The 15180-nt window shown below is 43.4% G+C and overlaps 1 protein-coding gene across 1 annotated transcript; it reads left to right on the plus strand.

The window, feature by feature from the left end:
* The first annotated feature begins 4861 nt into the window (after positions 1–4861).
* nfil3-5 (nuclear factor, interleukin 3 regulated, member 5) lies at positions 4862–14965 on the plus strand. Its single transcript, XM_034130591.1, has 2 exons — positions 4862–5190; positions 11125–14965. Exon 2 carries the CDS (start codon positions 11624–11626, stop codon positions 13433–13435), a length of 1812 nt encoding a protein of 603 aa, XP_033986482.1. The 5' UTR covers positions 4862–5190; positions 11125–11623; the 3' UTR covers positions 13436–14965.
* The last annotated feature ends 215 nt before the right edge of the window (positions 14966–15180 follow it).

Raw genomic sequence — 15180 nt, forward strand, 5'->3', positions numbered from 1 at the left:
TCTGTTGTGATCGATTTTCTTCTTGTATATTTAACATTACAATCCATCTGCAATTAGTTTCGCTGTGATAGAGTTTACACTGTCTTTGAGATTGAAATCTTTTTGAATAACTTAGATGCTGTTTTTGTTTGAGAGGCCATACATAGTATTCAAGAGTTACATCTGTAAATATGCACTAAAGTTATGTTTTCAGCTATGTTTAGATTGCACAGGCAAGGAGAAGCTGGGGTAAAAGTAGAAAGCTGACCAAGCTGGGGCCGAGAGAGAGCTCTGAGTCACTGAGAGGAGAGGTGCACTGCGCAAGAGTATGTATATGTCACACATTTCCTTTTGTGCTGGAATGATTTATAACCCTCTTTAATGAATGCTTTAAAACTGGACAAACCACCTTTTCGTCAGCACCCCCTATAACTGAATGAAGGTTACTGATATATGCCGAGGGGGCAGGGTTGCCAACTCTCACGCATCTGGCGTGTGACACACGCTTTCACTCTCAATCTCACGCTCTCACGCTGCCCAAACTATTCTCACGCCAAAAACAAGAATACGAAGACTAGAAACGGTTTTGAAAACTTTTGTCACGTAGTGATCGTCTTCTCATTAGAACATCTTTGATAATGTCTTCTGGCCAATCAGAATCACGATAACGGCGTGGTGTTGTTGCAGGAAGTCCCGACGGAGAATACTTTTGCGGTAGTACATCTCATATCATCGATACAACATTACGTGTTGATAGAAATCAACACGTAATGAAATAAGACCCCACGGTTTGATCATTGATAGGTGTGTGGGCTGTCTTACATTTTGACACACAGAACAATGGGGGCTATCCACCCTTATCCACAATGTAAAGTAATTCACACAGCCTCTTCCCTCTTCTCTCTGTGAGGAGCAGCAGGTTCAGCTTTCAGAACAAAGTAACACAAAACTAAAATGGCATTCATTTTTTTAAATATGTAGTAATAGATTTATTTATTTTTCTTCTCAAGAGAGTACCAGAATGTGTATTTGATGTTAGTATTTAAAAAAATCTCCTGGGGGAGAATCCCCCCAGACCCCCCTGCAGGGGTTGGGTTTTCAGCATGTCTACTCTTTCACCTGTGGGGAAATTGCAGGATTGGCTCCAGGTCGCCCTTTTTATTTACTACAAGACAAATGTGCCTTTTTATTTCATACAGTTCAATTTGGATTGAGAGAGACAGGGAAATAATCTAAACCTCACGCGTGGCGTTTCACTGTCGGGGGGAGCGTGTATGTAATTACATTGCAAATACTGACTTGAGCCCCACCACTGTATGGGTTAGCCCTACCATAGATTACCCAACAAAAATACTCTGGAGCCGCAACTGCAACTGCAGATCTAAGATCCAGTAGAAATGATAAAAAAGTAAAAGTCTGCTGCTTATTGTTCTACTAGGCCAAAATAGAGTCAAAGAGTATATGAGAGTGAGAGTGTGTTAATTAATATATTTGGCAGTTTGGAGTAAGTCTGTAGATTTGTTTGTGTGTGTGTGTTTCATGTATAGGCCTCTCACGATAATTAATTTTGTTGGATACATTTTCCCGGAAATTATTGCGATAAACGATAATATTGTCGGCACCGTTGTATGACCATTTTAGACCACTGACATAATGATAATATATAATAATAATTCAAGTACATCCTTTCAAACTGCTAGTCACATCCTCATGTAAATGGCAATTTATCGAGGTCAGAAAAGTTATCGAGTTCATTTTTATTTATCGTACGATAAGTCAATTAATTGCTTATCGCGACAGGCACACAATAAAATAGTGGAAACAAACATGTTTGACTTTCATTAGTGAATGAAACTGTGTGCCCTTTATAGTCTGTGTCCATTATTGTGTATTTGTATATATTGTATATATATCCTATATATATGCTAAGGTCTCGCTGCTGACACGATAGCAGTCATTTCGTGCGCATATGTGTAATTAAACCGAATTAAACCCATGATATCAAAATCTCACTCCAGCCAGGTACCCAAAGTTGGCAACCCTGCGAGGGGGTGAGTTGGGTGTCGGACAGTGCCAGGGAGAGGGGAGTGGTGTAGGGATGCGGAAAGAGATGTGAGACTCTGCATGAGTCATCACTCACGTCAGCAGTACGAAAGCTATTTTTAGCATCGAGGCAGCTGCAGTGGAGACTGATTGGACCTCATGTAGGGGAAGGATACAGGTTCAGAATCCATTAACACCTGGATGGAGCATAAATCTGCAGATAGACATCAGGTGAGCTGCTGTGAAATAGATTATGTAAGCAATGGCCAGAAAAGCCACAAAACATACACACAATTATTCATTTTTGGCTAAAAATATGATTAACCTTGACCCAAATGCCATTATTCTTTAAAAGGTACATTCTTCAGTTTTCAGTCTTTTTTTTATCAACACCAGGTGGCGCTAGGTGTCTATCATCATTGATCATTCACTCACTCATTCAAAGTGTTATTACAGAGGTCATCTCCTCCATTGTGCTTGCTGCTGTTGCAACACACTCTGCACACACAGACAAAAGCTATGGATGTCATTTTAAATTGGAAGTGAAGCATTACCACTTTTAAATGACCTTTGTCTTTACTAAAACAAAAAACAAAAATTCCAAGAACAAGGAAGGAGCTTGAAAATGGCATGACGATTATTATATATTATAATATTTAATGCCACCATGTGAGGTTAAACAGGTAACACCGCTGCAGCAGAGACCCCGGATGACGACAGGAGATACACATGAGATCTTTTGTCTGCAATCAATCTTCATCCAACCCCCCCCATGCCACGAGCCTTATAGGCAGAAGCGAGAGCCTTCTGGTTGCTAGGCAGGCACCACCAAACCACAGTTGCCAAGGGAATGCCTGCATGCAGAGGCAGCTGAAGAGATGGAGCAGTGCGTTGGGGGTTGGTGGCGAAAACAGAGCACTGGTGGGGGAAGGAGCTAGACAAGTTCAAGGCCACTGTTTCCCCCAACATGGTCTAATGGTGGTGGTGGTGGTGGTGGGTGAGGTGAATTAGTGCATGTGTGTTTTGAGTCAAGGTAGGGGGAAGGGATGTGAGTGAGAAAGTGGGTTGGAAGTGGATGTGTGTCTGATACCAAAACAGGGCTGACGCAACTGCTCATGAAATGTAGTGATGAAGAGGACAATGGGCTTCATGGGATAATAGAAAAGCACATAAGCAGATACACCAAAAGATACTAAACATAAACAAATTGACTGTAAGGGTATAAACAAAAAAACAATGGTATAATTCAGGTTTTATTAGAGATTATCCATGTTTTATATTAATTGTAATGGCCATGGATAGTGACAATGATTTAGGTGTATCCCTTCAATTTAACAGATATGTTTAAAAGAATATGTAGTTAATCTTTTACAAAAAAAGTGCAAACAAAGGACAAAAAATATAAATAATTGACATTAAAAACACACACAAAAGGGAGTGGGTTCAAGCTGCTTTGCATCGATGCGGTTTCAGTGTGGGATCTATAGTTTTAATGTGTGTTTTAATTAGGTTTTTCAAAAAAGAAAATTATATTCAAATGAGCTTAGATAGAATCCAGTATTTATTCATTCTACTGTTGTTACTGAATGTACGTTATTATTACCAACAAATATCAGATCATGGCCACATTTCTATTGTTTACAATAAAGACCATATTAATCAAACAAAGGGTTAAACTCTGTTCGACAGTGCAAAAACATTAAAATGTTGTGATCTGAACCGATACACGATCGATCTGAGGCAAAAATATTTCCTCAGTGCATCCAATATTCAACATGCTTTATAATCTAGCAGTGTAATAAGTGGGTTGCTGAGGTATTATAACTGTTACCACATACACTCTGCATTTCTCTAAACAGTCCCCAATGACCTATCCCGTCCTTTTGCACACGGTGATGCACTGCTGACACATAGTCTTATATTTATCCCAAATGAGTGAGAAAAATAAGAAGCCAAACTCATTTTGCAATTGTATCAAAACAACATTTTTTTAATAAACCAGAATGAATCCTACTGTTAATGACCTTGATGCTAAAATCAGTGAATGCTGAAATTAAGTGATTGAGGTAATTAATACAAGTTGCAAATCACCTAATAATAGAATATTTATTATGTATGGTGACTGCCAGTATGTGAAGTGTTTAAATTAGTTCCACCTTTACCAGCTGCAACATTTAAGTTAAAACAATCATGCATTACTAATGATAAACTTTAAGAATATTTTGATGCTGATCCTTTTTGGCCTTTTTGGCCTTTTACTTAAGTTACATTTTGAATGGAGGACTCAGAGCATTATTACACTGTGCAACACACTGTAATATTAATAAAGTAAAAGATCAGACTTCTTCCACATCATAGTTCAATTCTGATGTTTTACATGCACATGATTTAAATATGTCCAGTAGCTCCACAGTGGCAGCTTCAAACAAATTGATCACAAAATGATATGGCCTTATTGTCTGCTATTAATTCCTTTATTTCCTTTAAAATGTTTCAACTGTTCACATTGAGGTTATTTCCAAAAGTTTGCTTGCAAATAGTGAAAGAAGAAGTAGCCTATATTCAGAATACATTTTATTTAATTTGCTTGATTAACCATGATAAAAGGAACAAAGGCTATAATGAGCAACAGTGAGTGTACACTTGCACAGGTCAAGGACATGCTGTTGCATGCTATTATCGGACCTCTCAGTAATATGATGTATGTCTATGTAACATGCATTCAAGTTATAAAAAGAAATGGGATTGCATGATGGAGCAGAGGTGGAGATAGGGATGGAGGGGTGGGGAAAGAGAGGGACTAATAACAGAGAGAGACTCTTGCGCGGAGAGACAGAGGACAACAACGTGACGAGGCAGCCTAAGAGCTGTTATGCAACCGCTGACCTACTAACACATATTTCTAGCAAGGGAGCCGGAGAAACTGGAGCAAAGGGTCCGGCAGCGCACAACACACAGGCAGCCAGAGCCAAGAGACAGAAACAGCATCCAGCACAGCCTCTCACCACACCGCCACTCAGCCGAGCTGCGACAGAAGACGGAGACGAAAACTTTTCGGCTATTTTGGGAGGTTTCTTCCACACGCGCAAGGAAAAGGAGGAAACGGGAGCGAGACAGCTTTGTGTCGGTGAAGCCGGAATCTTTCTCCCCCCTCTAGGACACGGAGAGGTATGTTATGACTGAGCGCAAGGCTGCTTTTTGTCTTTGTCTGTTTCTATCTCCGTTTATGTATTTCATTCATGGTAATATAGGTGTTTCCGCGGTGTGTTGAGGTGAGGACATGATGCTCGTGGCCGGTCATTGTTCACATGGCGACTCTCGGCTCTGCCGTGACTTTGAGACGTTTGCGGTCGCTTTTGTAACGTTAAACACGGCTCTCCCGGCGCTAATGTGCTACTTTTGTTGCCGTTTTTGTCGCATTGTTCATTGTTATTTACACGAAACATGTAAAATATTTGGGAAACGTGGTTGGCCGTATCCCACGTTGTGTGCTCAATGTCAAGGCGAGGTTATTTCCTCTACGGTGGTGTTTTCCAGGGAATGGGGGCAGAGCTGGCTGTGTGTTGTCTGGTTAATGCAGACACACAGGGTAGCATACTACACTGTATTAGCTCCTGCACGTGGCGTGCTGCGGATTGTAGGCTTTATGAATGTCGTCCATATGTAGGTCACTACATCCCTTTGATCGATTAGATCGCTCAATAGTATTTTTGGCTGTCGACTGATGCAATCACATGTCTGGTTTAAAGCATGGGTAAGCACAAAGGGTAGTGCTAATGCCACATTTGAATAAATGTAGGTGAAACTCATGTCATAGTGGAGGTAGAACATATACAAAGAGATTAAATGCACAAATAATGTTTTCAGGATGGACTTCAGGTGTAAATGTAAATATATATATATATATGTTTTTAAACATTGTGGAGTATAACAGAGTACTACAGGGGGAACACATGCAACGTAATATATTAAAAAACTAAATAATGTTTTTGCTTCATATTTATGTGTCTTTGAAACTTCCCTTTCTCAACATGTGCTGAATATTTTTCAACATTTGTAGGTGTTCAAGTTCAAAGGAGAGAACAGTTACAAAACGTCTGTTTTTTTCATTCAAAGTGAGTCACTGGGTGATTTCTTTTTTTCTTGTCCTCATGAGTTGTGTTAAGTGAAGCACAGAGCAATGCTTTGAGGGAGTTGGAGGGTATGACATAACCAGCACACAGCGGGGAGAAGCAATAAACAGCAGCTCTCTCCTGGGACACACAGGGGCCTGTAATTGATTCCCCTTTACACCACCCTGCTCCCTTTTCCCATCATTCATACCACAGTTAACACCAAATGCCTTTTCCTAAAGCACATGGATATTTAAAAAAATGCTTTCATCAATGACGCCACACAGCTGTTGAGTGTCTGTGAGTTATTTTTAACTTTCTCAGTCTGTCTCCTCCAAGAGAAAACGTGGAACAAAGAAAAAAAGCAGAAGTGAACCAGATTGTATGTTTTCTTTTGTCTTTGCGTGACTGAAATTAGAATAACAAGTGAACATCCAGGATGTGATGTAATGCATGGAAGCCCCTGTCTGGCGAGGCCGGGCTAGAGTTCTGGTGAGCTCCTATAGTCCGCCGCTGCCAGCTGGTCTGGTTTCAGAGCCGTCTGCTTTGCTCCGTTCCCAGCCAGACCTCTGAATGTAGGTCAGACCTGAATCTGGGTGAGGAGACACATGAGGAAACAGGGCACACTGTGGACTCATTCATACAGCCTTTAGTTACCACAGCGACCTAGTTTGTTAAACTTTAGTGTCTATTCATTAGTGTTAAATAAAAAGAAGCTTTTAAAATATGGGTCACATGTCACTAATTGACCAAGTCATCTTCAAAACACTAACAGACTTTATGAAGGAAGGCATACTTTTTTTAATGCCGTAGGGGGAATTCAGGTTGCTAAACTCAATTGTGTTATAGACGATTGAAAATATCATAAGATCCTGTTTATCTGGAAACATGTGCATTCATCTGGAAGATCTAGTGTTCTGTCACTAGTGGAGGTAGAAGTGTATTGCTAATAGGAAGTGTTAAATGGCCCTCAGCGATGACTGACTGACCTGGAATGTCTGGATTCCTGTCTGCTAGTTGTGTTTCTTGACACAAAAAGCTCTGTGGCAAAATGGAGGCTCCTAGCTAGGGGCCCCCTCCACGTGTGTGGTGTTGGATCATTTAAAGGATGGAGGAGGGGAAGAGGATGCCAAGCGTTTTACTCACACTTGCCTCAGAGGAGGTCAGAGGTGAGGCATTCCTCCCCGAGCGGCAAGTGCCTGGGAACTACTTCAGACCTGTGTTTTCCACTGCCAGAAAGACTGAAAACAGACGGCTTACAGTGGCCGCAGTTAATCATTGGTTTAAATGGGGAAATTAGCCTCTGCAGAAAAAGCCAATTAGACATTGTACCATATCCAGAATCCCTTTTTTGTGTAGCTCAAGTATTGGCCTTTGTTCAGAGCACATAGAGGAGGTTAAATAGGGGAGTTAGCAGAGCATTCACGGCCAGTTAACCTGTAGCTTCTGCTGCGATGTAATATGCACACGTTACACAAGCTTTGCTCTGCAACAAGAGAAATTCAGAGCACGTACGTTACGAGCAGCCACGGCAGCCCCTCCCCATGCAGTCCTGAGAGAGATTCTGTTATGTGTGAATTTGGCTGCAGAGAAGGGTGTGTGCTCTGACGTCAACACCATCTCCCTATCTCTCCCTACCGACGTTCATCTGCTATTGATTCATATCGCTCCGCGCTGCACAAGGCGTCTTCCAAGAGCCGGGATTAATGTTTCATGAAGATCACCGGTGCTTCATAATCAGATGACGTATTGGAGTTTGTCCCTTTTATCCCTCCTGCTGCAAATTCTGTACAATTCCTCTGCTTTCCACAAACTGAAGTCACCCCATCGCTCTTCTGCTCCCCCCCTCACCTCCCTCTATTTTTAGAGTGCACTCTGTTACTCCCTTACTTTCCTCTCCTGGCCTCCCTCCCCACTGACCTATTTTAATGGCGCACCGTCAAAGACAGGAGGAGTGTTTACTGCTTAGCGTCGTTTCTAGGTCAGTGGGACAACGCAGACGTACAGTATGCACGCTTCCTTCCCGCCGCCTTTGTTTCACGCCTCCTCCCTCCCTTGAAAGTCTTTATTCAAAAATATTCAGGGTTAGTGAGAGAGGGAGGGGCTGACCCCACATTTTTCCACATCTGTTGGTGGTTGTGTCCAAATCCCTTCCCAAATGGTGTAGCTTTACTCCAGTTCTTTGAGAGGAGGAGACGGTGAAATCCTTGTTTTGGCACTGAAGGGTAAATTCAATTTGAAGAATAGCCTGCAGCATAGACTTTCAGTTACAACATAACAGACATGAGTAAACAAATGGTTAATTATTCAGGGCCGAAGTCGAGCTGTTCAAAGGTCTCAATGCGGATTTTATAAAAATGAGATTATGTAACGGGGTCATTGACTGCGAGGAAAGAAAAGACTTGATTTAAATAATCTTACGATATATTTGATAGTAAATAGCTATGTAGCATTTACTCGATGGTGAGAAGTAAGTGGCTTTTCATTAGGGAACAATACACTGCAGCGTAGTGAAAGAAGGTCGATGTGAGTCAGTTTTGTTTAACTCAAGTACCTTTGTTCAACTCTCTTTGGGATAAGGAGTTTGTTTAGCTCTCCTGCCATCACAGCACAGTTGAAATAATTGAAGACGTCGGCAGGGTTTCTTTGTTCAGATCTGCTTTCTCTGCTCACACCATGAAAGATATCAGACAAATATGGCAGCACAAATGGGATTTAGTAGCTGCTTGGTGTTTCCTAAACAAAGCTTCCAAATTCCTCTGCAACTATACTTGTCTGAAGTTTGAAATTAAAGCTCTCAAAATGAAAAACCAAAGTCCCGACAGAAATATCGACTGGTCATGGAATCTGTTATAAGATACTTTAACTGATGTATATTATATTTAATTTGAACCGTAGTTTTTGAGATATACTGGATGAAAAAGGGTGCAGCAAAGGCTACAATAGTAAAATGCAAATACTTAATACTGCTCCTGTACCAATAGCCATATGCATACTTGTGCTTCTTGTATTATTTCAATATTCAAAATGTGAAATTTTGCATTAGAGTTGACAATCTTTAAATGCAACAGAAGTGGTGAGACTAGTAAATCACTAAACATAACGTAGCTTCCATGAAACTGTAATTGTGCTGCAATGATTCCAGTTTCCAATTTGGGGGGGGGGCTCCGAAAACCGTGATGATTACGTAATAAAACAATCGAGTGATGATAAAAGTTAATATTTGTGCTAACTCCAGTGCTATGCATGCAAATCGACACCGCAGGAGTCATTGTTACCCAGAGGCACAGTGACCTAGATAATTTCCCTGTGTGTGTCATCAAAAAATATGTTTTCCTGTTTACCAGTCTCCGGGTTCAGTGTAGTGATGTGTTATTAATTACCACCGCATATCAGCTGTGCAGTGCAGGAGAACCAGAAGCATGTGGCCGAAAACAAGTGCAGATCTAAGTATTACGTAACGCCGGACTGTCGTCAACATCCCTCTGTGCTGCGTTTAAGCGGCGTGGGTATCGCAAGACATGTTTGGTGAGCGAGGCTTCCTGCTGTTACCTATTTTGACACTGCGTAAGGATGTTCAGCAACAGCCTGGGGAGTTGTGTAATTTCGCACAGTGTGACGGCTACTACAACAAAGGCATTGCCGGAGATCTCCTGAGTTTGATGCATTTCTTTAAATCTGCTCCCTTGTGATTTATTTTATAAAATATAATTTAGAAGCAGAAATGTGAACATAAGTATTTTTAATGTACTGTACCATAATTGCAGTTATATATCATAATGGTTTTGATTCATCCTATCTCCGTCCCTCAGCTCTTTATCTGTCAGTCTCTGCAGAGCTGGCTCCAGGTCAGCCTTTTTTAGTCCTGTTATGTGACTATGCCAGTGCCCCTTCTTACACAATAGCTCTGCAGTTTAATCCCAGCCGCAGCAGCGTGTGTGTGATGACACACTGTGTATTGATCCCTTACATGCAAGGGACCCAAACTAAAGCTTTGTACTAGGTATCGACCGATATGGCTTTTTCAAGGCCAATACCGATACCGATTATTAGTAATCAAGGAGACCGATAACCGATATTTGGAACCGATATACATTTGCAGTAAAATCAGAAAATCTTGGTGTCAAAATGTAGAATAACACAACTTCTTTGAAATGCCTTTTTATGTTTAATGAACTTTTCAACATCTTAAAACTGGTTTCCTCTCTGTGACCCTGAGTAAAGTAAATGAAGTAAAAATAAAAACTACTAAAACTTGTTCTGAACTTCTGATATTTGAGTCTCACTCATTTAGTAGTCCCAATTCAGCAGCACCAGATTGTGGTGCAGAAAGCAGAGTTGCTGCGAGGCTCCACTAGCAGCCGTCACAGTCGTCCCAGCACGTCACAGTTTCTCCGCTGCGAGACGCGAGACGCTACCCCCCCCCCCCGGTCCCTTTGTAACTGGGAAACTGATAGAATTGGATCATAAGATCGTGGTGTTTTTGCAACTTGCAACTTCAGCATAGGGGATTGGGATGTTGAACTTTGGCTTTCAACTGATTTCCCTTTGAAACACCGCTCACTGCTGCTGCTTGCCTCTGTCTGTGTCTGCGTTCTTCGCACCTGCCTGTAATCTGAGAAGGTCCCACCTCTCTGGCTGGCTCCCGCCCGGAAAATCTTCAGTGTTGATTGACACTTCAGTAATAGCCTATCAGATAGCGCTGTGGGCGGGACATTGCTCGTGAACAGTGGTGACTGCAGCCAGAGAAACGGCCGCATCAGAGCCAAAGTTGTATCGGCAATTTGATAAAAAAAAAGGCCGATACCAATAATCTGTAATATGCGGAATATTGGCCTCGATAATCGGCCAGGCCGATAATCGGTCGACCCCTACTTTGTACTACAGTTCATGAGTCTAATTTCACTGAAATGTAAATATATGCTACTATGAATTTGAGTGGTTTTACATCCAATCTGATGCTCTCTCTCCCCTCCCTCTTTTCTCTCAGTAAGTGGTCAGCAAACAGAAGCACTGAAACGGATCCTCAGGGAGCCCCCAAAGTGGACGGACTGACCTACATCCTCCGTAAGACACTGAGAGCAGCAGCCTGACAGACATCACTGCTCTGCTAAAGATTGAGGAAGATAAAGTCAAAATCCACTCCAACAAGACTCCAGAGACTGAGGAGATCACAGCTGAAAGACTCTTTGATCGAAAACAAACCTACTTCTTTTTTGTCTTTCCCCGTTCAGACCACTGGTCCAATGTCTGAGGTTTTTCTGAAGTTCCACCTCTTTTTAATCTTCCTGGCGAATATGGACACTTGAACGTTGAACAATAACAGAAATCAATGAGGCTATCCCTTCAAGGAACAAAAAAACCTCATCAAGACATTTTTGCAGATCCTGCATCTTAGTCCTCAGCAACAAAGCAGTCGTCTCATCTTGTTTTGAATTTTCCCTTTCCCCCTTTGCTAGAGTTACACTCTGGCCAACAGCTAGGAAAAAATGGAAAGTCTGGGTCTACACCTCCCATCAACCAGCAACAAGAATGCAATGGATGTCGACAATTTTTCCTCCTACAGCGGCAGCATCCGATCCGCTTCTCCGGAAGAAGGACCGCGGAGCAGCCGCCAGTCTAAAGGTTCCAAGTCCAATGCGAGTAGCCGTCGCAAGCGAGAGTTCATTTCCGACGAGAAGAAAGATGCTTCCTATTGGGAAAAGCGAAGGAAGAACAATGAAGCAGCCAAGCGCTCAAGGGAAAAGCGGCGCCTCAACGACATGGTGCTGGAGAACCGCGTCATGGCGCTGAACGAGGAGAATGTTCGCATAAAGACGGAGCTCCTTCAGCTCAAGTTGCGCTTCGGCCTCATCAGCACGGCATCCTACATGGAGAAAAGTCAGCAGTTATCCAACAGCGCTGCTTGTGTCAACAGTAGTAGTGGGAGCGGCAACGGCACCCCCAACCCCTACCTCTCAAGCAGCGGCTACTCCAGCGCATCCCAGGTGATGCTGAACTCAGACTCGTCTGAAACCGAACAGTCGGGCCGCGGCGAGCACCACAACGCGCTCCACCAGTACTCTCCACGGGGCTCCATCTCCGACATGTCTGACGACTCCTCCAGTGACAGCCCAGAACCAATGGGCTTCAACATAAAGACGGAGCCCGCAACTATGGAGATGGCCGGCCTGGAAAGCAAGGCGATGCCCAATGGTTTGCAGAATGGAGCTTACCATGGCAACCACACTGCCCTGGTTTCTCCACACCAGCAGAACGCCCCATTGGCTGAAAGTGCCATGGACTACCAGCACCACCAGCAGCAGCAGCAGCAGCAGCAGCAGTGCCACGTAAAGGCCTCCAGTCCAGCTCCTCAGGCCACCTCCGCGCAGAGGAGCGTCATCCTGTACCGCTCCAGCAGCGGCTGTTACCCAATGGACACCCAGCGGGCCGAGGAGCAGCCGAGCAGACCCCAGCAGCACTCCTCCACCTCCAAGTTCTCAGACATCACAGAGGTCGCTGAGAAGCTGGAGAGGACAAAGACCATGGATTCACCTCAGTACGATTACACCGAAGGTCGTGCTGAGTCCACAGATGACGTACAGCAGAGGTACAACCCCGACACGCAACAACAGCGCGAGAGCCACCTTCACTACAGCTACCAGGGGCAGGAGGGCGGTCTGCAGCAAAGCCAACAGAACCCCTTCGCCCCTGATCTGACCCGCAACACGGAGGAGGGTGAGTCCTCCTTCCCACAGCACAACGGCTACCTCAACACACTGGACGAAGAGCCCCCGGTTCTCACGTACGAGGGAGGCCCACGAGCAGGCGGCTTCTACCAGGAGAACTCTTCCACTAAAGACACCTCCTCCAGTGACGGGGAACCTCGGAGCTCTGACAAGGAGGGCTCCACGGATGACGAGTCCCCCTGCTCGTCCTCCTCAGACATCAGCAGCTACCATCAGAAGGAGGCTGGAGTTCCAAGCTCACACAGCGAGCTCCAAGCCGAGTACAAAGGCACCGCCCTGCCCCACAAGCTCCGCCTCAAGTACAGAGCCCTGACCAACGGGGCAGCGGGGATGCACATGGAGGGAACCGTCAACATGTCCACGTCCCCCTCTCCCACTTTGCCTCAGCACCCCTACTTAGCTCTGCCCAGCAACCCTCACAGCTCCCAGATGAACGGAGAGAGCAAGGAGGTGGACAATGACACTGAGTGTGCGGGACAGATCAACTCTCTGAATGAGAGGGAGGAGGCTAAAAAGGAGGGAGGGAAAAAGGGATCCAGTAGCAGAGGTGGGCCCAATAAGAGGCAAGAGTAAGGACACTTGGGACTTTTTTCTGTCACCAATACCACAATAACTAACATTGCCACCCTACGACACGGAGAAGAGCCGGTGATCTGCCCGAGGTGCAGTTTGGATGTGATTTCACAAAGTTTCACTGTGTTCCTCTTCCCTGTAATCTGTCCTACCTGTCCATCCTATTTGGTAGATCACTTAATTAGGAAGGCAACTCTCCAGAGCTGGAGTCTGGGGTATTTCCCTTATGGAAAATTCAAACATCATTCATTTTTGTAAACTGCCCTGGTGGCTGGCCAGCGTTTATTGTGGCATTACGGGAACAATCCTCTGACCAAAGAATACGCATCCCTCCTTTAGCATCTCCCTTTTCGGCAAAGAGTTGCCTCCCTCTGAACACACACACCTGTACTATTTGCGCCCCCACTGTCTGACCACAATCACACACAAGTTCCCCTTCATTTCTGAAGCACTTAGATTGTATATTACTGTGACATACATTTGCATAAATGGAAAATATATTTTAAGAAGAAAAATGTGGCAGAAAACAACAAAAAATAAAGCAGTGGGATGACGAAGTCGCAGACTCAAAAGGTTTTCTTTCCCTTGATGAGACACCTTGTACAGTCGCTTTTTGTCTAGAAAATGCCTCTAAGATTTTTTTTAACATGAACCACAACTTGTATAGAAAAAGAAGAAAATAAAAAAAAGAAAGGTACAATTTTTTTTTTTGTATTGATGGATCAGATCGGGGGCCTCATTCAGGTGAGCTGTTGAAATAGTCAAGGCCATTTATCTAATGCATATCAGTCAAGGCCATGTAGTCACACTTTGCTGTTTGCAAAACCTGACAAGCACAAGGCAAACGCCTGCCGGCTGCTCAACGAAACATCAATACATCTTCATTTCCAGACAAATATGGTCTGTTTAATAAACAAAATGGCTCCCGTCGAAAAACCAGCAAAGCTGCTCTCTCTTCATAAGGTGCCTCTTTATTGTGTTGTCCCTCGTCCCCACTTTGGCCGACGTCTTTACGAGCCCACTCCCCCCTGCACTGAGTCGTGTTAGCTACCGTAGATCATCCAGTCTGTACAAGTTTAACTGTTTCACTTCCTGGTGCCTGCCTCTGGCCACTATGTATAAATGTAAAGTTGTCTTTAATCTCTTGTATACTGCTGTTATTATGTTATTATTATTTTATTAATATTGTTATTTTCTATTATATTCCGTTATTATTTTGGGCTTTATTATTACGTGTGTTTTTCTGTCATCCTGTTGTGTCATTTTGCTCTATGCTCTTTCTGGTTGTGCTGTGTATTTACCCATACTCCCCTTTGCCCCAGTTCCCATTTGTACTCTGTGTTACCGTATAAACTTTGTTGTTTCCGAAAGAAATGGATAAAAAAAAAAAAGAGAAATTGAATAAGGCTTGTCCAGAAGTGATTATGTATTGTCATACTTCATGTGGATATGCAAACATGGTTACATGAACACTGATTTTTCATTGTGAAATATTGAAAATGGAGAAAAAATTAAAGGTTGTTAAATTAATGTACGTCTCTCTGATTCTCTATAATGAATGGTGAAGCACGCACGCACACACGCTAATTCACAGTTCACAGACAGAAACATCCCAGTCTGCCAGCGCAGTGTGAGCCAACACACAGAAAACTTCACCGCCTACTGGCACACACTCTGAGATGAAACACACTCAGACTGTGCGGTGCAGCAGTACAGGAGGGAAACTGTTCTCTAAACGTAACCTC

The sequence above is a fragment of the Trematomus bernacchii genome, unplaced genomic scaffold, assembly GCF_902827165.1.
Source record: "Trematomus bernacchii unplaced genomic scaffold, fTreBer1.1, whole genome shotgun sequence".
NCBI lineage: Eukaryota > Metazoa > Chordata > Actinopteri > Perciformes > Nototheniidae > Trematomus > Trematomus bernacchii.

Excerpts from the sequence above, each read along its gene's own strand:
- nfil3-5 (XM_034130591.1), top strand. The coding sequence starts at position 11,624 with ATGGAAAGTCTGGGTCTACACCTCCCATCAACCAGCAACAAGAATGCA.